Raw genomic sequence first — 25,241 nt, 5'->3', positions numbered from 1 at the left:
CCGGGCACCACGAGCTAAGCACTTGACATCAGTTATATTATTTATTTATTTTTATTTAAAATATATTTTTATTGATTTCATAGAGGAAGGGAGTGGGAGAGATAGAAACATCAATGATGAAGGAGAATCATTGATCAGCTGCTTCCTGCACACCCCCTATGGGGATTGAGCCTACAACCTAAGCAGGTGCCCTTGACCAGAAACAAACCTAGGACCCTTCAGTCCACAAGGTGACACTCTATCCACTGAGCCAAACCAGCTAGAGCAGTGGTTCTCAACCTGTGGGTCGCGACCCCTTTGGGGGTCGAACGACCCTTTCACAGGGGTTGCCTAAGACCATCGGAAAACACATATATAATTACATATTGTTTTTGTGATTAATCACTATGCTTTAATTATGTCCAATTTGTAACAATGAAAATGCATCCTGCATATCAGATATTTACACTACGATTCATAACAGTAGCAAAATTACAGTTATGAAGTAGCAACGAAAATAATTTTACGGTTGGGGGTCACCACAACATGAGGAACGGTATTAAAGGGTCGCGGCGTTAGGAAGGTGGAGAACCACTGAGCTAGAGCATCAGTTATATCATTTAGTCCCACAATAACCCTAAGATTATCACTATCTTTAGTAATTAAGTTGAAGCTCTCAATCATGATCAGTCAGATGGCTAAGAAGTAGCAGTGCTGGAATTTGACCAGAGACTAAACAACTCTGAAGCCCACACTCCTTACCACCATTTATTCTGCTCCCCAACTTGCCCCGCCCGACTTGGGACATTTATCTATCCTCACCTCAGGACTCGGATTTTGAGGTACAAAAGTTTTTGTTGTTGGAGAAGTTGGTGGAAATATTACTACAGCTTTTGCTGTTGGTTTTAAAATAAGTTTGGGGTAGGATACTACAAAATCTTCTTGGCTGGTGTCCTTGATGCAGGTAACGGTTAGGGGTTTGTGGGCTGAAGTTCTGTTCCCTGGCCACTTTAATATTTGCTGGGTCAGACATGTAGAAATAATATCATTAGAAAGAATGTAGTTATGCGTGGTAACAAAATTAAAACTAATTATAAACAGCACCAAGTAATTAATAAGAAAACTCAAGCCCTGACTGGTTTGGGTCAGTGGATAGAGCATCGACCTACGGACTCAAGGGTCCCAGGTCCGATTCCGGTCAAGGGCATGTACCTTGGTTGCGGGCACATACCCAGTAGGGAGTGTGCCGGAGGCAGCTGATCAATGTTTCTCTCTCATCTATGTTTCTAGCTCTCTATCTCTCTCCCTTCCTCTCTGTAAAAAATCAATAAAATATATTTTTTAAAAAACCCTCAATATACAATATGGGCTTTAGGAAAATCAGGCGATGTATAATTTTCTGTTGATAGTGTAACTGTTAATTACCACAAACCTGGCCGTTTAAAACAAAAAAATAATTGTCATCTTACAATTCTGGAGGTCACAAGTCCAAAATGGGTGTCATGAGGCTAAAATCAAGGTGTTGGCAGGGTCGCATTCCTTTTGGAGACTCTAGGGGAGAGTCTGTGTCCTTGTGTTTTCCAGCTCCCAGAGGCTGCCTGCGTTCCTGGCTAGTGGCCCTGCATCACTCCAGGCTCTGCTTCCATCATCACATCTTCTCTGACTTTGATTCTCCAACCTCTTTTTATTCGTTGTTGTTAGAAAACCTAGTTTATTTTTAATTGTGGTAAAATATACAAAACATTTACCATCTTAACCATTTGTGAGGGTAGAGTTCAATACTAAATATATTTATTGCTGTGCAAGTCAATTTCCAGAACTTTTTGCATCTTGCAGAACTGGTGTTGGTTTGTTATGTTTCTAACTTTATACACTCAAAGAATGTCAGAGTTAGTACATGTCAAGTGGTGAAGGAGTTTCTATCCCCAAAATTCAAAGCTGATTTAATGTTGACTACCCATTATTTATAAAGAAAGAGAAACCCTACCAAATATAATAAACTCTGGAAATTTTTTTGACAGAAACTAGTCACACGTGTACTCAAAGATATACATACAAGGATACGTAAACAGAAATAAAAGGCAAATAACTGGGAAGAAGTAGGCAAACTTATGATCCTTTTCAGACAGAAGAATTTCATAGCCAATAAGTAAATTACAAAATTATTATCATACCTACAAAATAACAAGTAACCAACTAGCTTATAATAGATAGTAGGAGAAGTGCTCATTTACGAGTACAGTAATCCCTGTATTAGTTTCCAGGGGCCGACAGAACAAATTGATACCACAGATTGTGTGGCTTAACCAACAAATTTATTTTTCAGTTCTAGGAACTAGCAGTCCAAGATCAAGATGTCAGCTGGTTTGGTTTCTACTGAGGCCTCACTTCTTGGCTTGCAGGTGTCCTCACATGGTCTTTTCTAAGTGCACACACATTCCTAGTGCCCCTTTGTGTGTTCTAATTTCTTCTGTTTATAAGGACACCAGTAGGATTGTTTTAGGGCCCACTCTAATGATCTCACTTTAATTTAATCACCTCTTTAAAGGACCTGTCTTAAAATACAGTCACATTCTGAAGTACTGGGGGTTATGACTTCAACATATAAATTGGGGGGGGGGGGGTGACACAATTCAGCCCATAATATTCCCAGAAAATCTACATTACCTAAATATGATTCTAAAAGATATATGAACAACCTAAAGGAAGGAGCTGTACCATGAAATTTTACTGAAAGACATAAAAGAACACTTGAATAAACGGAAAAATAAACCATGTTCTTGGTGGGGAAGTGTCAGTATTATAAAGTGCCAATTTATTCCAAATTAAATTAATAGATATAACACAACTATAACAAAAAGCCCAATAAGATACTTTTCTAATCTCTCACCCCTTTTCATTTCTTTTTCATGTCTGTTATATTCTTCACTAGAGGCCCAATGCACAAAATCATGCATGGGGCTCGACCCTTGCAGCCCCAGCTTTGTGCGATTGTTCTGCTGTTTAGTCTAATTAGCATATTAGCTCTTTATTATATAGGATTTCTACTGGGCATGTCACCATCAGCTCACATCCATCATCTTTTAGCCAAAATCAATCTTCCCAGCCACCATATATCTAGCAATGGGAAATCGTCACCCTACCAATCATCTAGGATAGTCTCTGGTTTACCTTTGAAAATTCTATCTTCTTTATCTACCTATACAGACATTCTTGGCAAAGTTAAACCTGCCTCTTCAGTTCCATTCCTATCTGTCCTCCTTACCTCATATTTGGATTCTAACTCTGCACATTATCATCATTTAGGTTAATCTTTCTAAAATATGATTTTCATCACTCTCTTCCAAGTGTACAAATTTTGTGTTCAGTAACTCTACTGGGTGACGTCGGACAAGTTAATCACTTCGCCTCAGTTTACTCATCTATAAAATGGGTGTAATAGTGCAAGCAAAGGACAAATTTCTCTGTTCAGAATGAGGCTGAGTGCCCTTCCTACAAGAAACAAGTGTTACTTTTGTAATTAAAGCAAAATAAGAAAGGATAATGACATTAGTGGTCTTATCCGTCCAAAAACGGACCACATCCACGGCCGACTGACAAACTTTTAAAAGTTTAAAACTTCCTTTCCTCTTGGAAAACTCACTTATCAAAAAATAATTAGTCCTCTTGCCTTTGATGTTCAGGTGAAAATACTGGTGAATTTGGGATTGATGAGCAAATGCTGGGATTTGCTTCAAAACCTCTGTCCCACTAAGCAAAAATTCAAGGAGTTGTAAATAAAGCTGGGCACACTTGAAAAATATTTTTTTTCCATACATACTCTCAGGAGTTCCTCCTATATCCTCAGATTCAGAGAGTTTGGGGTTTGTAAATTTAAAAAAATGGCCCTCCATAAGGAGTGGCAAGAGTAAACAAGCTCAAAGAAACTACATTTGGTGCATGTTAACCACCTAAGTACCTCCTTTGCCTAGAAAACAGCCGCCTGTTTTCATTCGTCATCACTGGACCTCAGGAAGCTAGGCCTCAGCCAGCACCTGGTGACGCTGATGACACCCCAGGTCTCACAGCTGCAGCAATTAGCCTGAGCCTTCTCCTTTAAGAAGCTGACTCACGTGGACTCTGTGTTGTGTGCTCTCAGCTGGGAAGGGAAGGTGGATCCTAAGTCTCTTCACATTGGACACCTCTGGAGAGGGGGCAGAGTGCTCCTCTTTGATTGGCTGTACGAGTCCAAGGTGTCGGGTCAGGGGCGGGGCGAGCTGCCGGGAGCTTGCCCGGAGTCTGCAGCTTCTGCGAGGGGTTGGCATCGCCGCGGAGGGGAGCTGGAGAAGGGGGTTGGGTGAACCAGAGAAGGGGCGTGGCCTAGCGGAAGGGGCTGGGTCCTAGGGAGGAGGCAGGGCCTAGAAATGAAGGACGTTCTGGGCCAATCGGGACAACCGACTGTTTGAGGGGCGGAGTTACTCCGGGTGATTGACACCGAGGCCCAACCAGGGAGAGGCGGGGCCAAGGCCCGGGCCTGACTAAACCTAGAGACTAGGGAGGCCGAGGGGCTTCATCCTGAGGAGGAAGGGCCGCAGGCAGCCGCGGATCTCACAGCCGCTCGGGGTAAGACTGGCGGGGGCTGGGCTCGGGGCCCTCCGGGGAGCCACCTAGGTCGGCGGCTTCGAATCAGCCCGGGGTGGGGGCCCAGGCAGGAAGTACCTCTTCCTCGTCGCGCTACCCCCAGGGTCCCAGCGAGCCGCCCCCGGCCATTAAGGGCGGCCCCCGGCCCACGGGGCTGCGGGTCGACGAACTGAGCTGTTTCTTCTTTGTGAGGCCCAGGCGCGGCAGCTGCCGTCGGCCCGCCCCCGCCGCGCAGCCGGGACGACCAGCTCGACCGTCACGGCCGCGACCCTCAGCTCGGCGTCCGCCCTCCCGTTCCAGCCATTCCCCCCCCGGCGCCGCCTCGGAGTCCCTGCCGGCCGCGGCCGAGGCCTCCCGCGTCTCCTCCTGGGCACTTTGGCCGGCGATTTGCCCCCTCTGGGCTGCCCCGCCCCCACGGGCCGCGACCCCGCCGCAGTATCGGGGGCACGCCGCGGGCCAGGGCCGCGGTGGTAGGCGGGAGGTCTGCCGCCTCGCCGCGCCCCTGTCCCCGGAGTGAAGTGCGAACTCGGCTCCGAGTGGAGGGGCTGTGAGGACGCCCGGCGAGGCCTGTCCTTAGAGAGGACCACGTCCGCGGCCGACTGGAGGGCGCCGTTGGCTTTTGTTTCCCGCCCCGCGGGGTGGGCGTCTGCCCCCCGGCTGAGCGGAGGGGAGAAGCCCCCGCGGGCGCGGTGTGGCTGTGGGACGGCCGGGGGGCACGGCAGGGCCCCGCGCCGCCGCCCGCTCAGCTGTGGGGACGGGTGTTTGTTGTTCCGCGGAAGGCCCCGCGCCCCGGCCCCTCCCTATTGGCCGGCGGCGTCACGTGCCCGCAATCAGCTGGGCCCAGCCGGGGCTGCGGGCAGCGCTGAGCTGGCGGGGCCTGGGCGGCCACGGGCCCGAAGAACTCGGCGTCCGCGTCCGGGTCCCGCGGCCGCCCCGCGCGCCCTTCCTCCTCGCTGCCGGGAGGTCGGCGCGCTCTTGCAACCCCTCCATTCTCCACTCCTGTTAGGTAGGTGGGGCCGGGAGGACTGTGAGCAGCAGGAGTTGGAACCTGGACTGCTGCAAAGATCTGTTTAATCCTCACGCCGCCTGTTAATCCTCCCTCCCCTCCGAGGGAGAGGCTGGAACGTGTACAGCTCATTTATTTTTAATTTTTTTTTTTCTGTTAACAGAACCCTGTTGGTAATCTGAGGATTTTTATTCCAGGTTTCCTTGACAGGTGGAAAACCTGAAGTAACCTCAGGCTAACCTTGGTGTTTTTTTAGAAAATTAGACTTGCTGGTGAAGTAGCGGGGTAATAGGATATTGGCTATTTTTTTTGCACAGCCACATAGGAAGTGTTTCAGCTGCTTTCCAACACAGGGTACATATTTATGCCAGATGTGAAGTGTCTTGGTGTATTCTTTTCCTAAAAGTTTATTGCATACTTGTGCTGTGTTCGGTAAGAAGGAAATTGCAAAAAAAAATTTAGAATTGTTTCTCTTACAGCTAACAATTTAGTGAAGAGTCGTAGGCAGATGGCAGTTGAGTAACAATGCAAAGTTAAATATTAGTTATGAAATGAGTGTTATGAGAGATCAAAAATAGGGCAGTGAGCGATGAAGTAAGGTGAATTTGGAAGCGTTCTGAAGTGGATTGGTATTGATTAGAGCTAGAAGATGAAGAGGCTTTGGGTTGCTATTAGGCAAACAGAGGCCTAGGAGCAAAAACAAAGGCTTAGAGCATGTACAAATAGTAAGAATGTGAAGCTTGTGCAGTTTGGCACACAAAATATTTTCCAAATATCCCATTATTTTTGTGGGTATACACTGGCATTATTTTTATGGGTATACACTGGAACACCAGCTAGAGTCACTATATAGCTCCTTGGAAAGGATTGATGTCTACCTTTTTAGAGGGTGTCCTCACCCAACTCAGTGTCCAATACAGGCCTACTAGTTGACTTTTTGTTTTTTAATGATTATCTCTAGGAACCATCTTATCTATAGGAGAGGGAGATGACGAGTAAATTATTTAACTCTATACAAGGGCACTGAAGTGAATTGGATTTTAACAACTTTCCTGAAAAGATTAATAAAATCCATGTGGGTTTTACTAAAATAATATCTGGTTAGGTCATTGAGGATTTACCCCTAGACTTATTTGCCTTTTCTTATGCTCTATTTAAGTGGTAGAAGAGAAAAAAACGTTTAGAAGCAATAAAAGGGAAAAGGAAATAAGGCCAAAATTAAAACTAAAAGAAGAGCTTTAGCTACCAGCCTGCAAAAAAACTCCATGAGGCATGAAGCTAGTCCTAAATATAATCATGAGTTGTGAAGATAGTCCCAAGTATATTTGTGCCCAGAATGCCATTTTCAGTTATAAAGTATCTAAGTGACTATGTAAATCAATACCAGTTTCTCTGGTAATCCTGTAATGTCTGGGTAAAGTAGGAACTGATCTTAGCTGTGACATGAACTTGCTATTTGACACCTGTATCAGGAAACCAGGTAGTTAAATTATACTTCAGTCTATTCAGTGTGAGACTGTTTGACTCATAGTATTGCATCTCAACAAATTAGAGATTTTGAATTTGTCTTGGCAAAAGACTGGGGAGGTTACCAACTTGGATTGTTTAGATGACTCACTGAGTTACATGAGTAGTCTTATTTTCTAGTGATGACTAAACAAAAAGTGTTATAGAAATACAGTAAACTTGAAAAACATTTAACAACAACAAATACATTATTTGAGGATACAGAACAAAAATATAAAAGTTACAGTCAAATGGAGACTTGATTCCACCACCAGAAAATCATTTAACATAGCAAAGGAAACTGGTCAGGTATTGCAAAAGAATTAACGAAAAAGAAAGCACAGCTTTCTTGTGTAACCGAAACCTTGGCTTGGTGAGTATTTTGTACAAAAATCGGAAAATTGGTTTGTGGATAAAACTCAATTTGTTATTTTCCTTTGTAGCTTTTCAATAGAATTTGGTTACAAATCACTATGAAAATAATTAATGAGATTACAATAACATTAAATGTTAATTATAGTAATCTGCCCAGCACTGTTAAAAGTTCCTTGGGTTTTGTTCCTTTCTTTTTTTTGGAGAGACTCAAAACCAGAAATACAAGCATGCTGCTTCATGTTTCCATTTTAGCTGAACCTTTTGCAAAACAAGCTCTCCTGAATGGCAGATTCTTTTAACCCTTTCTGTACTAGGTTTCCTGCAGGTGAGGCTTGTATCCTACCTTTGCCCACCACCACCTTCTGGTGCAGTTAGAAAAGCCCCTCTCAGTTCTGGTGGTTTGTGTTTTCTGTAGTCTTTGGAAAGTCTGTCTGTGAAGTAGTTCCTTAGAGATGCAAATCAACACCTACTATTCTTGGTATTTTTAGGCCTGCTATGTGCTGCCTCCCTTAGGGTATTCTACTTGCCAGAGTTGAATCCAAATTGGATTATTAATTACTGGGAGGCAAGCACCTATTTTAAGACCTAGCACTGTGACACTAATAATTTGAGATGCTTCAAAAAGCATCTAACTTCCCTCCTTGTAATTTCTGTCACCTGGTCATTTAGCTTTTCAGTAATTAACAGGAGGTGAAGCTAGTCAATTGTTATTTGTTCTATGTTGTTTCTGAGCCTTGCTTTCTTCATCTGTAATAGCAGAGGGAAGTTGGGGTGTGGAATGGTGAAGGTAATCCATTTTACTAGATGAACCTTTATTTAACGTTTACTTTGTGCCAGGCACTGTTCTAAGAGTGTATTATCTCTCCAGTTCTCACAACTCAGGTGGATACTACAATTCCATTTTACAGGTGAGGAAGGGAAAGATACATTCCCCAAAGTTTACACAGCTTTTAAGGCACAGAACTGAGATTTGAACTTGGGCAGTCTAACTCAAGAGTTCAACTATCTGAGCTATATTGTTTAAATCCTGGGGGTGAGGAGAGAAGAAGGCAGAAGCTGGGTATATATTATCTATTTTTATAGTTGATCTTCAGCATGCTGAACTGATTACAGAAAATTAAAGATTTTAGCTAGTAAAAACCATTAAAAAAAGGGAGCAGGATTAAATTGACCTTCTCAAATACTTACTGATCCTTGAACCTGAATGCTAACCAAATTTACTTTGTCTGAGAAAGACTGCCTGCTTTCTAAATGAAAGGCTCTTTCACTGTCCAAACAGATTTTTAAAAGATTTTTAACCTTTGTCTACTCTCAGCCACCAAAGCTTTTTTACCGTTCCGGTTGTATGTCTGCTCTCAGCCACCACAGCAAGGAACCGTACGAATCTTAACTCTATTCATTCATGTATCAGTTCATAATTTCTCTGAAAGCTCTTAAGTGTCTAAGCGACCTTGTCACGAACCAAAACATTGCCCCGACAAATCGGAGATATCGAAACTCAATATAAACAAACGCGGTCGTTCCACTCGCCATGCAAAACGCCGTGGCGAGTCAGTTGCCTTTTGAGAGTGAAGAAATCGACAAGCTTCGGAGATACTTTGCAGAATTTCAAATAAAACTTTACAAATTACGTTTAACTGTAATTAGGCATTCTCGCTTGTTAAGATATTTCAAAATAATGCTCCAAAATGGCAAAAAGAAAGTTACCGAAAGAAGTGTACTGCGAATCTGAAAGTAACGATGAAGAGTTTTATTTTGGCACCTTGAATACTGACTCTGACGTAGAAAGTGATAACGTTTGTAGTGATTCTACTAGTAGTGACGTAGTTCCGAAAAAGAATTAATAAATCTTGTTTATCCTTCATAATCTTGCATGTTATGTATCACTGCTCTTTCAATGGAAATTAATTCCGACCAGTATGACACCCATGTCCAAATTTAATACGACCGCAAAGGGTTAAGCAGAGGTTTTGGGTATACTTTCTGTCAATGGCTAGGTAGTGAATATTGTAATCTTTGTAAACCATAGGGTTTCAGTTGCAACTACTCAAACTCTGCCATTGAAGTGAGAAAGCAGCCAATTATAGATAAATATGCGGGTGTTTGTGTCCCAATAAAACTTTGTTTAAGACACTGGAAATTGAATTTCATGTAATTTTCATGTGTCACAGAATAGTCTTCTTTTGATTTTTCTCCCCTACCATTTAAAAGTGTAAAATTCTTAGCTTATGGGCCATACAGAAACAAGTGGTGAGCTGCATTTTTCCCACAGGCCTTAATTTGCTGACCCCTGCTTTTAAGGAAATTATTTAGCAATAAGCCAGACCGAAGAATAAGCTACCGTAATATTTAATTTGTGTGTGTGTGTATTAATACCACTAATGAAAGTGGAATTTGCAATTAAAAGGTATCCAAAAAAAATGAAATATTTAAGTATAAATCTCACAAAATGTATATGAGATCTATATGAGGAAAAGTATAAAACTCTAATGAAATCAAGAACTAAATAAATGGAGGGAGATTTCATGTTCATGGATAGGAAGAATCAATGTTGTCGAGATGTCAGTTTTTCCTAACTTGATCTGTAGATTCAATGCAGTCCTAATCAAAATCCCAACAAGTTACCTTGTGAATATGAACAAACTGCTTCTAAAATTTCTATAGAGAGGCAAAAGACTCAAGAGTAGACAACGCAGTATTAAAGAAGAATAAAAGAGGAAGACTTGACACTACCTGATTTCTAGACTTGCTATAAAGTGATAGTGATCAAGATTGTTAGCAAAAGAATAAGACAAATAGATCAGTGAGACAGAATAGAGAGCCCAGAAATAGACCCATAGAAATATAGTAATCTGATCTTTGACAGAGAAGCAGGGCAATACAGTGGAGCAAAGATAGCCTTTTTACTAAGTGGTGTGGGACAACTGTACATCCACATGCAAAAAAATTGAATCTAGACAACTACACCCCCTTCAAAAAAATTCAAAATGGATCACGGGACTAAATGAAAAAAGCAAAACTAAAAAACTAGAACATAAGAGAAAACCTACATGGTCATGGGTACAGCAGTGACTTTAAATGTAACACCAGTGGCATGATCCATGAAATAAATAATTGATAAGCTTAAGTTTATTAAAATTTAAAACTGCTCTGTGAAGGACAACGTCAAGAAAATGAGAAGACAGGCCACAGACTTGGAGAAAATATTTGCAAAAGGCATATCTTATAAAGGACTACTGTCTAAAACATAAAAAAAAAAACAACGAAAAACAAGAAAACCTCTTTAAAAAATGGGCCAAAGACTTTGACAGACATCTCATCAAAGACGTGGCAAGCAGCACGTGAAAAGATGCCCCACATTATATGTAATCAGGGAAATGTGAATTAAAATAAAAATGAGATACCACTACACACCCAATAGAATGGTCAAAATCCAGAACACTGACACCACCAAATGCTGCCGAGGATATAGCCCGAGATGTCAAACTCACGGCCCACAACAAATATTTTTGCGGCCCAGCCAATATAACAGTATGTAAGAAACATACCGTTTTAATTAAAATTTCGTAACTTAATTTTTACAATATCCTGTTATACATAATTAATGAGGAACTACAACATTCGCACCATTTCTCTCCACTAATAACTAGCAGCGAATATTAGCAGCCGATTGCCACATCATTAGTCTTGTACTGACTTGTTTGTTGTGCGCAACAGGAAATATTTCGCTTTCAGAGAACAAGATAGGTTTATTTGTGTTACAGTTATTTGTGCAGTTATTCAGTGTCTGGTAAGTTAATGTTCAAGAAAAAATACTAATTTTTATTAAAATGTTCTATTTTATGTGAACAAGTAATTACTCATTTAAGTTCTTTGTATTCAGCATGTCTATTGAAATAAACCTATGTTTCTATCAAAATTGAAGTTTTTGTTTTTTTTTTGCGGCCCACATAAACTTAAACCTTGTTTATTTGGCCTATGTTATCTTTGAGTTTGACATGCTTGGTGTAGGTTCATTAATTATAACAGATGGACCATTCTGGTAGGGGATATTGATAATGAGGGAGACTATGCATGTGTGGAGCAGGAGATATATAGGAAACCTACCCTAATTTGCTCTGAACCTGTAATTGCTCTAAAAATTTAAATCTCAATTTAAAAAATAGTCTTTTAGAAAATTGTTTTATTGTCTTGGATTCAAACTACATTCCTGGACACTGTCTTTCATGGATTTCTAAACAGTTTATTTTCTATATTTTTATTGATTTCAGAGAGGAAGGGAGAGGGAGACAGATATGGGAACATCAGTGATAAGAGAGATTCATGGTTTGGTTGCCTTGAGCCAGAACCCGGGCATGTGCCCTTGACAGGAATCGAACCTGGGACCCTTAAGTCCACAGGCTGACACTCTATTTACTGAGTCAAACCAGCTAGGACTCGTGGATTTCTGAAAGAGAAGTCCCCTCCCCCCTTTTAAAAAATAGATTCTATAAATCCTGTAAATTTCTAAAAAGTTACATAAAAAGGGAGAGGTCCTAAAATGTGATTACTTCCCCACAGTCTCCTATTAAAATAGTAATTGAAAATTCTAGGTTGTAAATGTGCTATTTGTTGAAGGGGGAGGAAATCGTGTATACTAGTAATATAAAAGGCTAATATGCAAATTGACTAAATGGTGGAGTGACCAGTCGCTATGACACACACTGACTACCACGGGGCAGATGCTCAATTCAGGAGTTACCCCCTGGTGGTCAGTGTGCTCCCACAGGGGGAGTGCTGCTCAGCCAGAAGCCGGGCTCACGGTTGGCGAATGCATTGGTGGTGGTGGGAGCCTCTCCTACCTCCGTGGCAGTGCTCCAAGGACTCCTCGGGGGATGTCTGAGGGATCCTGGACTGCTAGAGGGCGCAGGCCAGGCTGAGGGGTCCCCTGTCCCCCCCAGTGCATGAATGTTGTGCACCAGGCCTCTAGTAACTAAAATAATGATCTATATATCATTATGAATTTCACTTATATTTTCAACCTGGCCCCTCACTGTTTCCAATAATTTCAAATAAACTGATAATAGGCTCCCAGCTAAACAATCAAGTTTGGTACTTATCTTATTTCAACTTTTTAGGGATTTTAGTAACCTGGAACTAAGAAAAGCTAATATCAAAGAGGCCTTATTTATAAAATTATCTGGGAATGGTAGTTACAGAAATTCAGATTATTAAATTACTGTTTTTTTTCTTGAAAGTTGAGAAGGAAGAAAACATCTTAAAGCTTTAACTTTCGTTATGAACTTGAACTTCAACACCGACAGATATCATAGCATTTTATTACTTAAGGACACACTAAGATGGCCCCCAGAATCAACACAGAGAAGCAGGTCACTTTTAAGATGTTGCAGCGTCATGTGGCTGAAGAGATTTTGAAATCCTTTGAGTCCAAGCAAGGTGATTAGCATATTTGGGAAATACTTTAAATGTAAAACAATCAGAAAGTAGATCAGTGGCTGGCTGTGGCTAGAGATGGGAAGAGGAATTAACTGCAGAAGGGTTTGTGGGAATTGGGGGAGGTGATGGAAATAATTCTGAAGCTGGTTTGTGGTGCTGATGGCACACTTTATAAACATACTAAAAGCCATTCAGTTTTACACATACAGTGGCTAATTTTATGGTATGCATGTATTCCTTTAAAAATAGGGTATTTTGTTTTGTTTTAACGAATCAGCTATATTCTGTCCTGTCAGGAAAAAAGTTTCAAAGTTTGTAATCTATATGAGCCCATGTTTTTAGTAGCACTATCTAATTTAGCACAAATGGGACCTGTGATTGTATGGTGGATTTGATAATATACTCCACACTCCCTAACTACAAGACATTTATCTAGAAGTGATGAGAATTTGAATTAAGACATTGACTAGGGAGAGGGAAGTAAGACCTCTAAAAGTGATTTAGGAGGTATTGCCGATTTTGTGATTTCTTCTAAGAATTTGCCAGGGTTTCTAGTTTAGGAGAGTGTGTGATTGGAATTGCCACCAACCAAGATAGGGAATACAGGATCAGCATGGAGGCAGGAGGGGTACATGATAAATGGAGCAAGATGTAGTTCAGATACCAGTCATATAATCTTTATTCCTCTACAAAAGGGAGGTAATAAATACCTACTTTAGAAATTGTTGAGGTTAAGTATGTAAAGTACCAGAGGCAGTGTCCCATACAGTGTAGGCACTATATAATCATTAGGTCTAAGGAAGAGTTCAACATATCATCCAGGTTCAGAGAGGTCTGATTCAGGTATTATGTCTTAAATAGTCAAGTGGCATACTGATTGATGGCAGCCTCTTGAGAGTTTGGATAGTGTAAGTCAGTAGTAAGTTGTTTCTAGCCCTGCAAAGCTAAGGCTTAACACTTGGAATCTAATGACCCTACAGAGGTTTTCCTACTTCTCAAGAGCTTTGACAGCAAGTGGTGTTTGCTTGCTTTTGCTAGATTCCATGGCATTTTAGCTTATCCCTCTTGGCAAATAAGAACAGTTTTCTTATGAAAACTACATTTTACAGTTTTATCCAATAAATATAAACATATAAATGGCGGCCACAATTAGGAATGGTGATTTTGCACTGATATATTTGGTTTTGGTAATGAATCATATAATTGACTACAGTAAAAATACTTGGGTAAAAGTAAAAAATAGACAGAATTTGAAGCAGGGAGAAGGAAGCATGTTAAATCTGTTTACCCCACTTACGAATCAAGAGTTTGCCTGTATCCAGTAGCAAATGATCACAGCTATATTGTAATTTTGAACCAAAGGTAGAATGTTGTAGGCAGAAGGCATAGGGAAAGTTCATTTTGAAATCAAGTACATTTTCAACAATAGCATTGTATTAGCCATGGTCAGTTCAAAAACATCTAGTTTCTCCTGCATTATGGTTGAAATAAATCACAACATGCTTTTTTATTTTTAGTTTGAAGTAATCAGCTTTAAAGTAATAAGTTCCAGAAACCCACGCTGGAAGCTAAATCACTGTACAAATACTAGTGTTCAGAGAAATATGGAATCTGAGTGTTATCGGTGGAATTGGAGTTCTTGAGTGACAGAGGAAAAGAATTTCTGAGTCCGTTCCCCCCCCCCCAACCCCCACCCTGACCATGGGAGGATGGCTGCTGTTAGAAATCTTTATTGATGATGAAAAATGAAGAGGTTCCCCTTCAAGGTCCCACCTTTGTCCATCTTGTCACGGAAAAAGTCCAGTTTTGTCTTCATTGGGGCTAGAATAAAGGCCACTGCCCAGAATTTCTGCTCTTACATTAAAGTACTAGTACAATCCAATCTAGCATCTGGCTAGCTTAGCTTGTGTTTCCAGCTGCAGTCCATTGTGTATGGGGTCCACGTGGCTATGGAGAGAGAGCAGGTGAGTGCAGGTCACAGAGCAAGAGAGAACAAGAGCAAGATCCAGGGAACTCGAGGGATGTTTCTACCGGGAGCTTCTTCAAACTAACCAATTAACTCTCCAAGATCTTGCACACTTCGGATGGGTTCCACTCCCTAGCAGCCAATCCATTATTCCCCTGGCTAGACTGACAGGCAAGCACCTTCCCTGCATCTTCCTTCCTTCTGTGCTCCCCTATCTTCCCCCAACAATCCAGTACTGGATGGGGGAAGGGAGGGGTGTTAATCCCCTTGGAGGAATAATACTGTGTGAAGCTGTAGCTTCCTGGTGAAACTTCGCAGGTAAACATGCTTACAAAGTCTGGCCTCCCCTTCCCTTTTTTAATATTAACTTGCTAATTATGATGATAACATGAAGACTATGTCTTAAAAGGTGAGACTGTAAAACCTTGTTGTTGTTTATTTTCTGTAAAGGACCAGTAGTAAGAAGCATGACCAAAATCAACTCACAGGATTGATGAATGATTTATTTCTATCAAGACTAGGGGCCCCGTGCACAAATGCGTGCCCTTTGAAAGGAACTGTGGGGGCCACGAGGCTATGGTGAACACGGGTGGGTCTCGACCCATCATCCTCTGTGCCCCCGCCGCGGGCCCTGGTCCTCTGTCTACTGGAAGCCCCGCCCCCGCCGCTGCTGCCGCTCCCAAGCGCTAACAATGCCAGCCCCACTCACACCTGCTGACAGTGTGGAGTGATTGGGACTGGTGCCAGCAGCAGGTGTGGGCAGGGCCAGCACCATCAGCGGGTGCTAGCTGCAGCTGCTGCCCCCAATTACCCCTCAGGAGCAGGGGAAGGTGGAGAAGCCCACAGGGGCGGTCGGGGCCAGCAGCCGCCACTCACCCCACTGACAGCCCACTGACAGCGCTGGTCCTGCCATTCACCCCACTGACAGCGCCTAGCGATTGGGACTGGTGCTGGGCACCGGGCAGAACTGTGGCATGAGGGAGCAAAGAATTTTCAGTAACCACCAGAGGCTTGCCCTGATGACAGTGACCGGTGCCCCACTTGTGGTCAGCGCACATCATAGTGACCAGTTCAATTGTTCCGCCATTCAGTGTATTTGCATATTAGGGTTTTATATATACAGATAGATTCTTAAACTCAAATGTGTTAATTATGTGATGTAGGATGGAGATTGAGCAAATGCAGTGAGAGATGTAAAGTTGTAGCCACCTCTCAACTTTAGTTAGTTGTTGCTCTACATAAATACTTGCCCATGTTGACAGGTATCCCCATTGTTTTTTTATATTAAAAAAAAAGACCAAATAAACAGGTTCTTTAATGAAATCTCTCAAATCTTCAGTGGCAGCTCAACTGTTTTTTTATTAACACATTAAGTGCCCTGTCAGTCACCGGTGACTGACACTATACTTCCCGTCGGAAGACAAAACAGGCTGGGCACTTAACATGTTAAAAACAAAACTGGTGCTCGCTTCAGTAGCACATATACTAAAATTGAAATGATACAGGGAAGATTAGCATGGCCCCTACGCAAGGATGACATGCAAATTAGTGAAGCATTCCATATTTCTTTTTTAAAGAATAAAACTGTGTAGGCCAAACAAAACATGGCCACATATGCTTTGTGAGAAAAGGGTTATTTGTCTGTTTTGTCCACTGCTCTATCCCTAAACCACCAAATGAATTCAGTCTGCAAGCCTCAAATTTGCAGCCTGTGACTTTGTAACAGCATTGTGTTCTTAAGCACCATCTGGAAAAAATAATGCTATCATATTAAGGGCTGAAACAATAGGCAGTAAATCTTAGCTATTGTCCTTTTGCAGAAAGATAGAAAACTACATATCATGTCTTAAGTCTCAGTGTTTTACCCAAGGTTTATTCATAGACATTCTTATTTGTGAACTGGTTTTCCTTTTACCAGTTATAAATTGTATATCAATAATCACATTTACTAGTGGGCTTCACATTAAAAAAAAAAAAAAAGGAGGCAGAAAGGTACAACAAAGGTGCATAATGGATGGCACACTTAAACCCAGTCATATCAATAATCACATTTACTAATGGGCTACACATTAAACAAAAAAAAAGGAGGCAGTTATAAATTGTACTTATATCCACCATTTGTTTTCCATTCCTTATTAAACTTCCATATTATAATGTTTAATGGGAGTCGTAATGATCTTTGTGATAATGGCATTTCTGATGGCATTAGAACTTCCAATGGCTGAGGAAGTTCACAGGTGTAAGGAGAAATGGAACTTTTTAAAATTTGTAATGGAATTTCCCCAAATTTAAGATGACAGTGGAATCTTTTTCATAGTGGCAACTATATTCTGCATGCCATTTCAAAGATGTATAATATTCAATATTTAAAACACAAGAGCTAACAACTACACCCAGGAATAAATTACTTTTTAAATGAAAGCTATAATATAGTCTTGACTAGATCTAAGTTGGATTCAGAGTTTTCTCTCCTCCCACCCCCATGTTTCATCATGTCTGTGACTTAACCATTATGATATATTAACTAAGTTATGTTATAATGGTTCATCTTTCCCTTCACTGTACTTGTTTTTTAGCCTTATGCCAAGCTTAGACCATCTTGTGTGCCCTCCTCTTAGAGGAGGCAAAGTACAGTAATGGAATAAGTTTGGCTTTGAGTTGGGTTATTTGCATTCTTGTTATGATTTTTCTGTTCTTGAAAGTTGTGTAAACTAGGCCCAGATAATATCCTTGGATAATCTATGAAATGGGGGTGAGAGCCTCACAGACTTGCGATGGTTTTTGAAATAAGTGAAGTACCTAGTACAGTGCTCCATGGACTCAAACTTTACTATAATATTGGTGCCATCACCCCTATATTGTTGTAGATAACACTTGATGATCAGAAACCCACTTGTTTTGTGATTGCCCCTTTTTCTACTCTTATCTGATCAACTCACTCACGTTCCACAAGTCTTTTCTCGAATTACCCATACTCACAATGTATACTTAACATTTGAGCTAAACCTTTTTTCTCACTTCTCTACCTGTGCTTTTCATCATTCCATTTCTGATATTCCACATTCTTACTCTTTTTTCATACCAACCAAAAGAGAAGCGATACCCTTCCTTTTTCTGCCTAAGCATGCTTAATTCCTTGGCTTACTGCTTCTAAAATATTCTCTTTTTTTTTTCTTTAAAATATTCTTAGGTTGCATGTGCCAGTTTCTTGGTTCAGTGCATGAACTTTGGATCCTTTTGTTCGGTCAGCTATTTCACATACTGAATATTATAAAACAGAGATCACATATATAAATGGTTCCCTGTGACCTCCACCAAGTAGATACTAACAATTTTTTAAAATCATAATGCATTTATTGTCCTTTTCCATTTGCTCCTAGGGTTTTAGAACTTCAACTATAAAAATGGGCAGAATTTTCCTTGATCACATTGGTGGTACCCGTCTGTTTTCTTGTGCAAACTGCGATACGATTCTGACCAACCGCTCAGAACTCATCTCCACTCGATTTACAGGTGCCACTGGAAGAGCATTTCTTTTTAACAAGGTTTGTGGGAAAATCAGTTTTATTTCCTAAGTGGGTCAAGTGGTGGATATGTTTGACAGTAGTTCCAGAATACTCCTCAGAACTTGGAGATACCAGGAAGGCTTAAGAATGAGAGCTGCAATCTGTAGAAATTATTACCCACTAACTTGTCTTTGAGTGGACCTTAGGAAGGTATTACTAGAATATGATTTTTTAAATTGGAAGTTGAAAGACTGTTATAATAAGAAGGGTAGTCTCCATTTAGAAAACATTAGTGTAAGAATTTAGTAGGGACTTCATAGACTATGGAAGGAAGGGGCTGAGACATCCCCATATTCCTGTCACTGATTTATTTTTATAGGGAGATAGCTTGACAATGCAAATGAATAAGAATCATCTAACCAACTTCCCTTGCTCTAATTTATGCTCACCAGTCATCCCTCTGATTATGATTTAGTTTATTACATAGGTTTGCCAACAGGAAGTTTACTCATTTACAAACAATTGTCTAATCTATCTGCTTCTCTAATTTCTGACTTGCTTTGAAATTAGTTGATGTGATATCTGCCTCCTGGAGTCTAATGTGTATTATTAGTGAGGTTGAATTTCCAAGTCTTTTATGTTAAGGAACAGAACTAGTACAAATGCATTGCTCTTAGAAGGTCATCTAAACTTCCCCAATGGACACCCTTCTGTTCAATTCAGAAACAAGTTTTTCTCTCAAAGAATTGGTAGTGTATACTCTTTGATCTTTATTTGGATATAGGGCAGGAGCTGGCACACCACGGCAGGCCAGCTTCCTGTGTTTTTTTTTAAAAAAAAAAAGTTTAATGAAGCTCAGCCATGCTCATTCATTTATGTATTATCTATGGCTGCTTTTGTGCTACAACAGCAGGCTAAATAGTTACAATGAAGAACGCATTGACCTCAAAGCCAAAAATATTTATTATCTGGCCCTTTATAGAAAAGTAAAGTATAGCGTATTCAGAATCATTGGAAATTCTTCACAGATTCTTTGAACTTTCTTGAAAACAATGTGTTGTCATGTATGATATAAAGTAGGCTTATCCTAGTCTGTATATAAAATGTATTTTCAGAAACAAATTCAGTAAACTTTTAAATAAAATACCTGTTGTGTACTAGGTCTTTTACATTGGTAGCCTTGTTTTGCACTCATGATTGAATAGTGAATAATAACAATTAGACACAACCCTACAATTTATGTATCAAAGTCAAGGACTCTTCTGTACAACTCAGAAATGTAACTAGTATTTATAGTGTGGATTGGACTAGTACATTAATGTGTGATCTCATTAGATGTCCAGTACAGTGCAATTCCAGATGTTTACCTGTCCCAGCAGCTTCTAAAAATAGCTCTTGGGAAGGGGTGTTGTAGGTCTGATAAAGTAACTGCTGTTTGCTTTTCTGAATTTGCTGTTAACTGCACCAACCAAGTATTGTGTACTTTTTGGCAAATAATTTACTTTTGCAATTTTGTTTTCACGTTTCTTAGGTAGTTAACCTGCAGTACAGTGAAGTGCAAGACCGGGTCATGCTTACTGGCCGCCACATGGTTCGAGATGTGAGCTGTAAAAACTGCAATAGCAAACTGGGATGGATCTATGAGTTTGCCACTGAAGACAGCCAGCGTTATAAGGAAGGCCGTGTGATCCTGGAACGTGCTCTAGTTCGAGAGAGTGAGGGTTTTGAAGAGCATGTACCATCTGATAACTCTTGAAGAAAAAGAGAGAACTTCATCTTTTCCCAGGTCTCCTTCACTGAAAACAAAAATCTACTTACATACACTGTCACCTTAGCACAGAGTCGGATTCATGAACTGCGGAACAAGAGGTTATGAGAATCTAAGATGGAACCTTTCTTTCTTTCTTTTTTTAATTTTCTATTTTACATCCAACAACAGTATGTAGAGAGAATATTATGCAGATGCTGTTAAATTTTTTCCCTACTTTTACATCTTGAGGCAGAATAATCTATCTGCAGCTACATGGTGGGCTATGTGAGAAAAAAATCTGGGCTATTAGAGTGGAAAAATGTGTTTTATGTAAATTTTGAAAGGAAAATGTGTTAAGAGCATGGTTTTTAAATGTATTTGGGCTTTATTTTAAAACTTTTTTATTTCACTTGATTTGCTAGCTTCAGAGAAGAGATCCGAATTTGTGACCAGCGCTAAAGGTTCAGTGTTAGTTAGTATGGCTTGTGCTGGCCATTGTGCCATAATCTTGTTGGAGATGAACCATAGCACCAGAGCCCATTCTTCCTTGTCGGTCTTGACCCAAAGATGCCACCGTTCCCAGTTACTTGTCACCACGTAATTGGTGTTGATTGGAAACTTTTCCTGAAATGGGGCAGAACTGCTTGGTGTCCTTTCCATGTAACGTAAGCATAGTAATATAAATAAAGTAATAGTTGAATGTTTTTGGTCCTGTGTTGCTTTTAAAAAACATTCTTTAAAAGAGTAGAATATTTGATCATTTTCATATTGCTGTTTCTTTTCAACTCTTAAGCTAAATTGACTGCTTATGAGATACTACTTTGTTTAAATTAAAGCATACTGTTTAAATCCCTACAGTATTGTATTTAGAAAACAGTTGAACAGAATGTCAATGTGCATTCATGCAGAAAGCATATCATCTGCATCTGTTCTAAAAGAGAGGGGGAGATGAAGCAGCCTGTCTAAAAATACTATTCTGCAAAGCATTTCAGCCTGTCCTCAGTTTTGCTTTGATTTTGACAAGTCGGTAGAGCCTAATAGTTTCATCAAAGGACTAGCTCTCATAAGCATTATTTTCTCAACTCTTTCCTAACTCAGCTATTGAAATTGAAGCTGTACTTGGTCCCTTCAAGTGGAAGGGAATCAAATTTGACTCAGGGTGTTAATCTTAGCCCAAAATTTACATTATAAGCTATTAACATGTAAATGTTTCTTTATTCAAAGTATTTCTAGTAATCTAGTATTTGTTTCTGGTAGAGTAAATGACATTAAAATTTGCTAATTTGAATGGATGTTTGAGTGCCCAATTTATAGGTCTTTGTCTAAAGAGGAAATTTATCATAATTAGTAAATCTGTCATTGATATTAGACGTAACTTGTCAGTTCAGTTAAGATTAAATTTCTCTTACCTTCGGGCTCTTGGTTAGAGGCATAGAAATCTGGTTAAGTAGGTATATAATGCATTTGAGATAAGTGGACACAAATTCTGTGTTTCCTTCACTGTGGACTAAATCTTCAAGCATTAAGAAGCAAGATTTATTCCCATTCATTTCATACTGGTCTTTGATTATATGCAGATTCCTAGTAGCATGCCTTACTTATAGCACTGTGTGCATTTGCTGTTATAATAAAGTATATTTTGACTTGCATTGGTGCAATACTGCTACTTATTTTTCACTGATCCTTGTCTAGTAATCACCTTGTCTTAGTTTTATCTATGAACACATACATCATATCTTTGAATGGCTATAGCTGGCTTCAGTTGGCGCCAGGTGGCATTGTGGCTTAGTTAACTCTACCTAATTTACACCTGGGATATTTAATTCACCAGTATTAACTTTTCTGAGATTATTTTGCTTCAGATGCTGACAACTACAAAAACAACAAAAAAAGTCATATCGCTAGGTTAACTTTAAGGTGACTGAGGCAGATAACCACAACAAGCAATATGGAAGATACAGTCAGAATGGATTCTTTACAGAAAAGCCAACACATTCACTTGAGATAGAAAACCACTAATGAAAATGATATTGCTTTGGGATGGGAAGATTAACCAAATAAGGTGAGTATACTGCAAAATAAGTAGGTTACTGAAGGGTGTACACATTAAGCTTTTTCCTTTGAAAACTTTAGAATCTTTCCTCTTTTAGGTGACAATGACTAAGTTGTTTTGATCTTAATGTGAATGCTTTTATTTAAAGAGACCCTAAGGTGAATATTGTGAGTAAAAAATATGCTAGTGATTATGCAATGATTTAAGTTACAATTGTGACAAGCTATTTTGAGTTTGGAGGAGAAAAATTGTGTAGCCATGTCTGTTTTTTAAATTTACGTATTCATAGAAGTTATATGGGATGTTTAAATGTAGAGTCTGAGCCACAGGGCAAGCCTAAATCCATCCACAGGTAACTTTTGTTTGGGCAGGATTGGAAAACTACTGATTATAAAAATTATTCAAGAGACATATTTATGATGGTTCATTTCCACAATTATAAAAAAAAAAACCCTCACAGTTTAAACAGATAACCGCTAATTGGATGTCTGAGCAGCTACACACCGGGAGCCATGTAAAACTCAAACTCTTAATTCTAATCTAGGGACGTTGTGAATTGGGAACAGAGCAAGACTGAACTGAAAAACTCCTGTTTGGCCAGCACTTTGCACTGATATGAAGATATGTTTTAGAGATAAAGCAGAACTGAGGAAAAATTAAGGTAGATTCTACCTATCCTAAAAGGGGTGTGAAATGTATGGCTTCTTTATTTTAAGATATTGCGATTTCCCAAATTAAAACTTCTATATTTAGGCATAGAATGCATTCCAAAAGCACCATGAAGGATTTTGTGACCCCAGACATCACTACATATTTAAGTGTTTTTTTATCATCTGCAATTTGATCACTTGGGTGGCTGGTTAAACAGTAAATTATGCCTCTATTCTCTCCCCTAGTACTGAATTGGTCTCTGAGGGAGAGACAAGAAATCCAGATTTTTTTTTTTTTTTTTTTTTTTTAGCAAACTGCAAAGATAAACCTATCTACTAAAACATGAAAATCACTCATACAGTTATTCAAACTCAATGTGTGGTTGTGGTGTGTTACCACCTGGTAAACCAGTATTTGTCATAAGAGGTCCACAGGCTGAGAACTGTGAATAAGAGAAAATAGATTACTATGATTTCCACCTGTTAAAAACTGACTTCAAAATGGGTAAGTACAACAGTTAAGGTGACTAAAGAGAGAAAAAGTCTCTGGGAAGATCAATAGACTTTAAGGCTCTGTCCTCAAATGCTCATGGATATATATTGGCTATGAGAATTTGGAAACTGTGTGACTTAACCTTTGAAACTTAGTTTTCTCAAGTATAACTTATAAAAACAAACCCTTAAATGATTCTTCTTAGGATATAGTGAAATATTTGGTCTAAACACCCGTTTATTATGCACGATTTTTTTTTTTTTTGAATTCTGGACAACCCTTCACAATAAATTTTGCTCTAACATATAGAATGACCAAAATGCTTTCAACGTTATTTAAATTCAACTCATACTTGAAGATTGAAAGGGTGTGGCCAGAAGCCCCTATATGCTGAAGAGTCGGGAAGGACCCTCCCCTGGAGCCTTTGGAGGGAGCACAGCCCAAGACACCCTGGTTTAGATTATGCCCCAGAACTGGGAGACCACATGTTCCTGTTTGTTTAGGCCTGTCTGTAGTCATGGGAACAGCAGCCTCAGGAAATCCATTCCTCCTTGCCCCTCCTTTTGGCGCTTTGACTCAAAAGTTTCTGGGGACAGAAGAACCCTGTACTCCAGCAGAGGAGATGCCCGAGACTTCTCAATGCAGGGACCCATAGGGAGAGTCATCCTGTGTCTGTGCCTAGGCCCTGTCTCAGCAGCAGCCTCAGGATATATACCCCTCCTTGCCCCACCTTTTGGGGCTTTGACCAGGTTCTGGGGACAGCAGGGCCTCAGGGAGATTCATCCCTGTGTCTGTGCCTCGCCCTGTCTCCCAACGCCCCCTATCGGCCCAGTCCTCGGCAGAGAGCGCAGTGGGCACACAAGGGCTGAGTGATTGGTAGGAAGTGTAGACTTCGTGGCTCAGGGACTCCCTGCTTGCTTAGCCCCTAGCTGTAGGATGATGCAGGGTACTCACAAAGCCCCACCCTGACCTCCCAGGCATTTCCCCTAATGAGTTCAGCCTGGGGCTGCCCTTCCTGAAGTACCAGGTTTTATTGGAACCAGCAACTGGGTTGTGGTGCACAGATTCTAGATGCCAAAACTGAGGCTCAGAGACAGGGAGCAGAGATCTCTGGCCTTGGGCCACCTCCCCCTCAACTAGTCCAGCTCACAGGAGTCTCAGCCGCCTGCGAAGAGGAGGTGGTCACATGATCAGCCAGAAATGGGCACCTCAACATGGGGGCAGGGGAAGTGAGTAACCTGAAGTGGGCAGATGAATGGGGCGGGGCTTGTGATGAGCCAGAAGTGGGCACAGCTGGAAGTGGATATGTGAACCAGGGGGCAGGGCTTGTGATCAGCCAGAAGTGGGTACAGCTGAAAGTGGGCATGTGAACATGGGGGCGGGGTTTGGGATAAGCCAGACGTGGCACAGCCGGAAGTGGCCAGGTGAACAGGGAGCAGGTCTTGTGATGAACCAGAAGTGGGCACAGCTGGAAGTGGGCAGGTGAACGGGGTGGGGAAGTTGTTTATGCCAGAGATGTCCCGGGAGGATGGAGAAGGACCCACATGAAGATTGAAGGGATGTGGCCAGGAGCCCCCAGAAGCTGAAGAGGCAGGAAGCAGCCTCCCCTGAAGCCCTTGGAGGGAGCACAGCCCCAGACACCCTGATTTCAGATTCTGGCCCCAGAAAGAGTAGGTCATATGTTCTGTTTGTTTAGGCCAGTTGTCGGCAAACTCATTAGTCAACAGAGCCAAATATCAACAGTACAACGGTTTAAATTTCTTTTGAGAGCCAAATTTTTTAAACGTAAACTATATAGGTAGGTCCATTGTTATTAACTTAATTAGGGTACTCCTAAGGCTTAGGAAGAGCCACAATCAAGGGGCCAAAGAGCCGCATGTGGCTCGAAAGCCGCAGTTTGC

The 25,241-nt window shown here is 40.8% G+C and overlaps 1 protein-coding gene and 1 non-coding gene across 4 annotated transcripts; both read left to right on the top strand.

Moving 5' to 3' along the window:
• The first annotated feature begins 4,435 nt into the window (after positions 1-4,435).
• On the top strand, positions 4,436-21,793 carry YPEL5 (yippee like 5). 3 transcript variants are annotated; one of them, XM_036334982.1, is made up of 3 exons: positions 4,436-4,581; positions 18,269-18,433; positions 19,926-21,793. In XM_036334982.1, exons 2-3 carry the CDS (start codon positions 18,293-18,295, stop codon positions 20,148-20,150), a joined length of 366 nt encoding a protein of 121 aa, XP_036190875.1. In that variant the 5' UTR covers positions 4,436-4,581; positions 18,269-18,292; the 3' UTR covers positions 20,151-21,793. The 3 variants fall into 3 exon arrangements, with proteins under 3 accessions (XP_036190875.1, XP_036190876.1, XP_036190877.1); XM_036334983.1 differs by lacking the exon at positions 4,436-4,581 and adding an exon at positions 5,451-5,605; XM_036334984.1 differs by lacking the exon at positions 4,436-4,581 and adding an exon at positions 12,902-12,922.
• On the top strand, positions 16,350-16,456 carry LOC118669595. The gene has a single exon (XR_004972047.1). It is a non-coding gene; the product is annotated as a U6 spliceosomal RNA (small nuclear RNA).
• Positions 21,794-25,241: the final 3,448 nt, after the last annotated feature.

This window comes from Myotis myotis, unplaced genomic scaffold (genome assembly GCF_014108235.1).
Source record: "Myotis myotis isolate mMyoMyo1 unplaced genomic scaffold, mMyoMyo1.p scaffold_m19_p_14, whole genome shotgun sequence".
Classification (NCBI taxonomy): domain Eukaryota; kingdom Metazoa; phylum Chordata; class Mammalia; order Chiroptera; family Vespertilionidae; genus Myotis; species Myotis myotis.
This window is presented reverse-complemented; position numbering and strand designations above follow the sequence as displayed.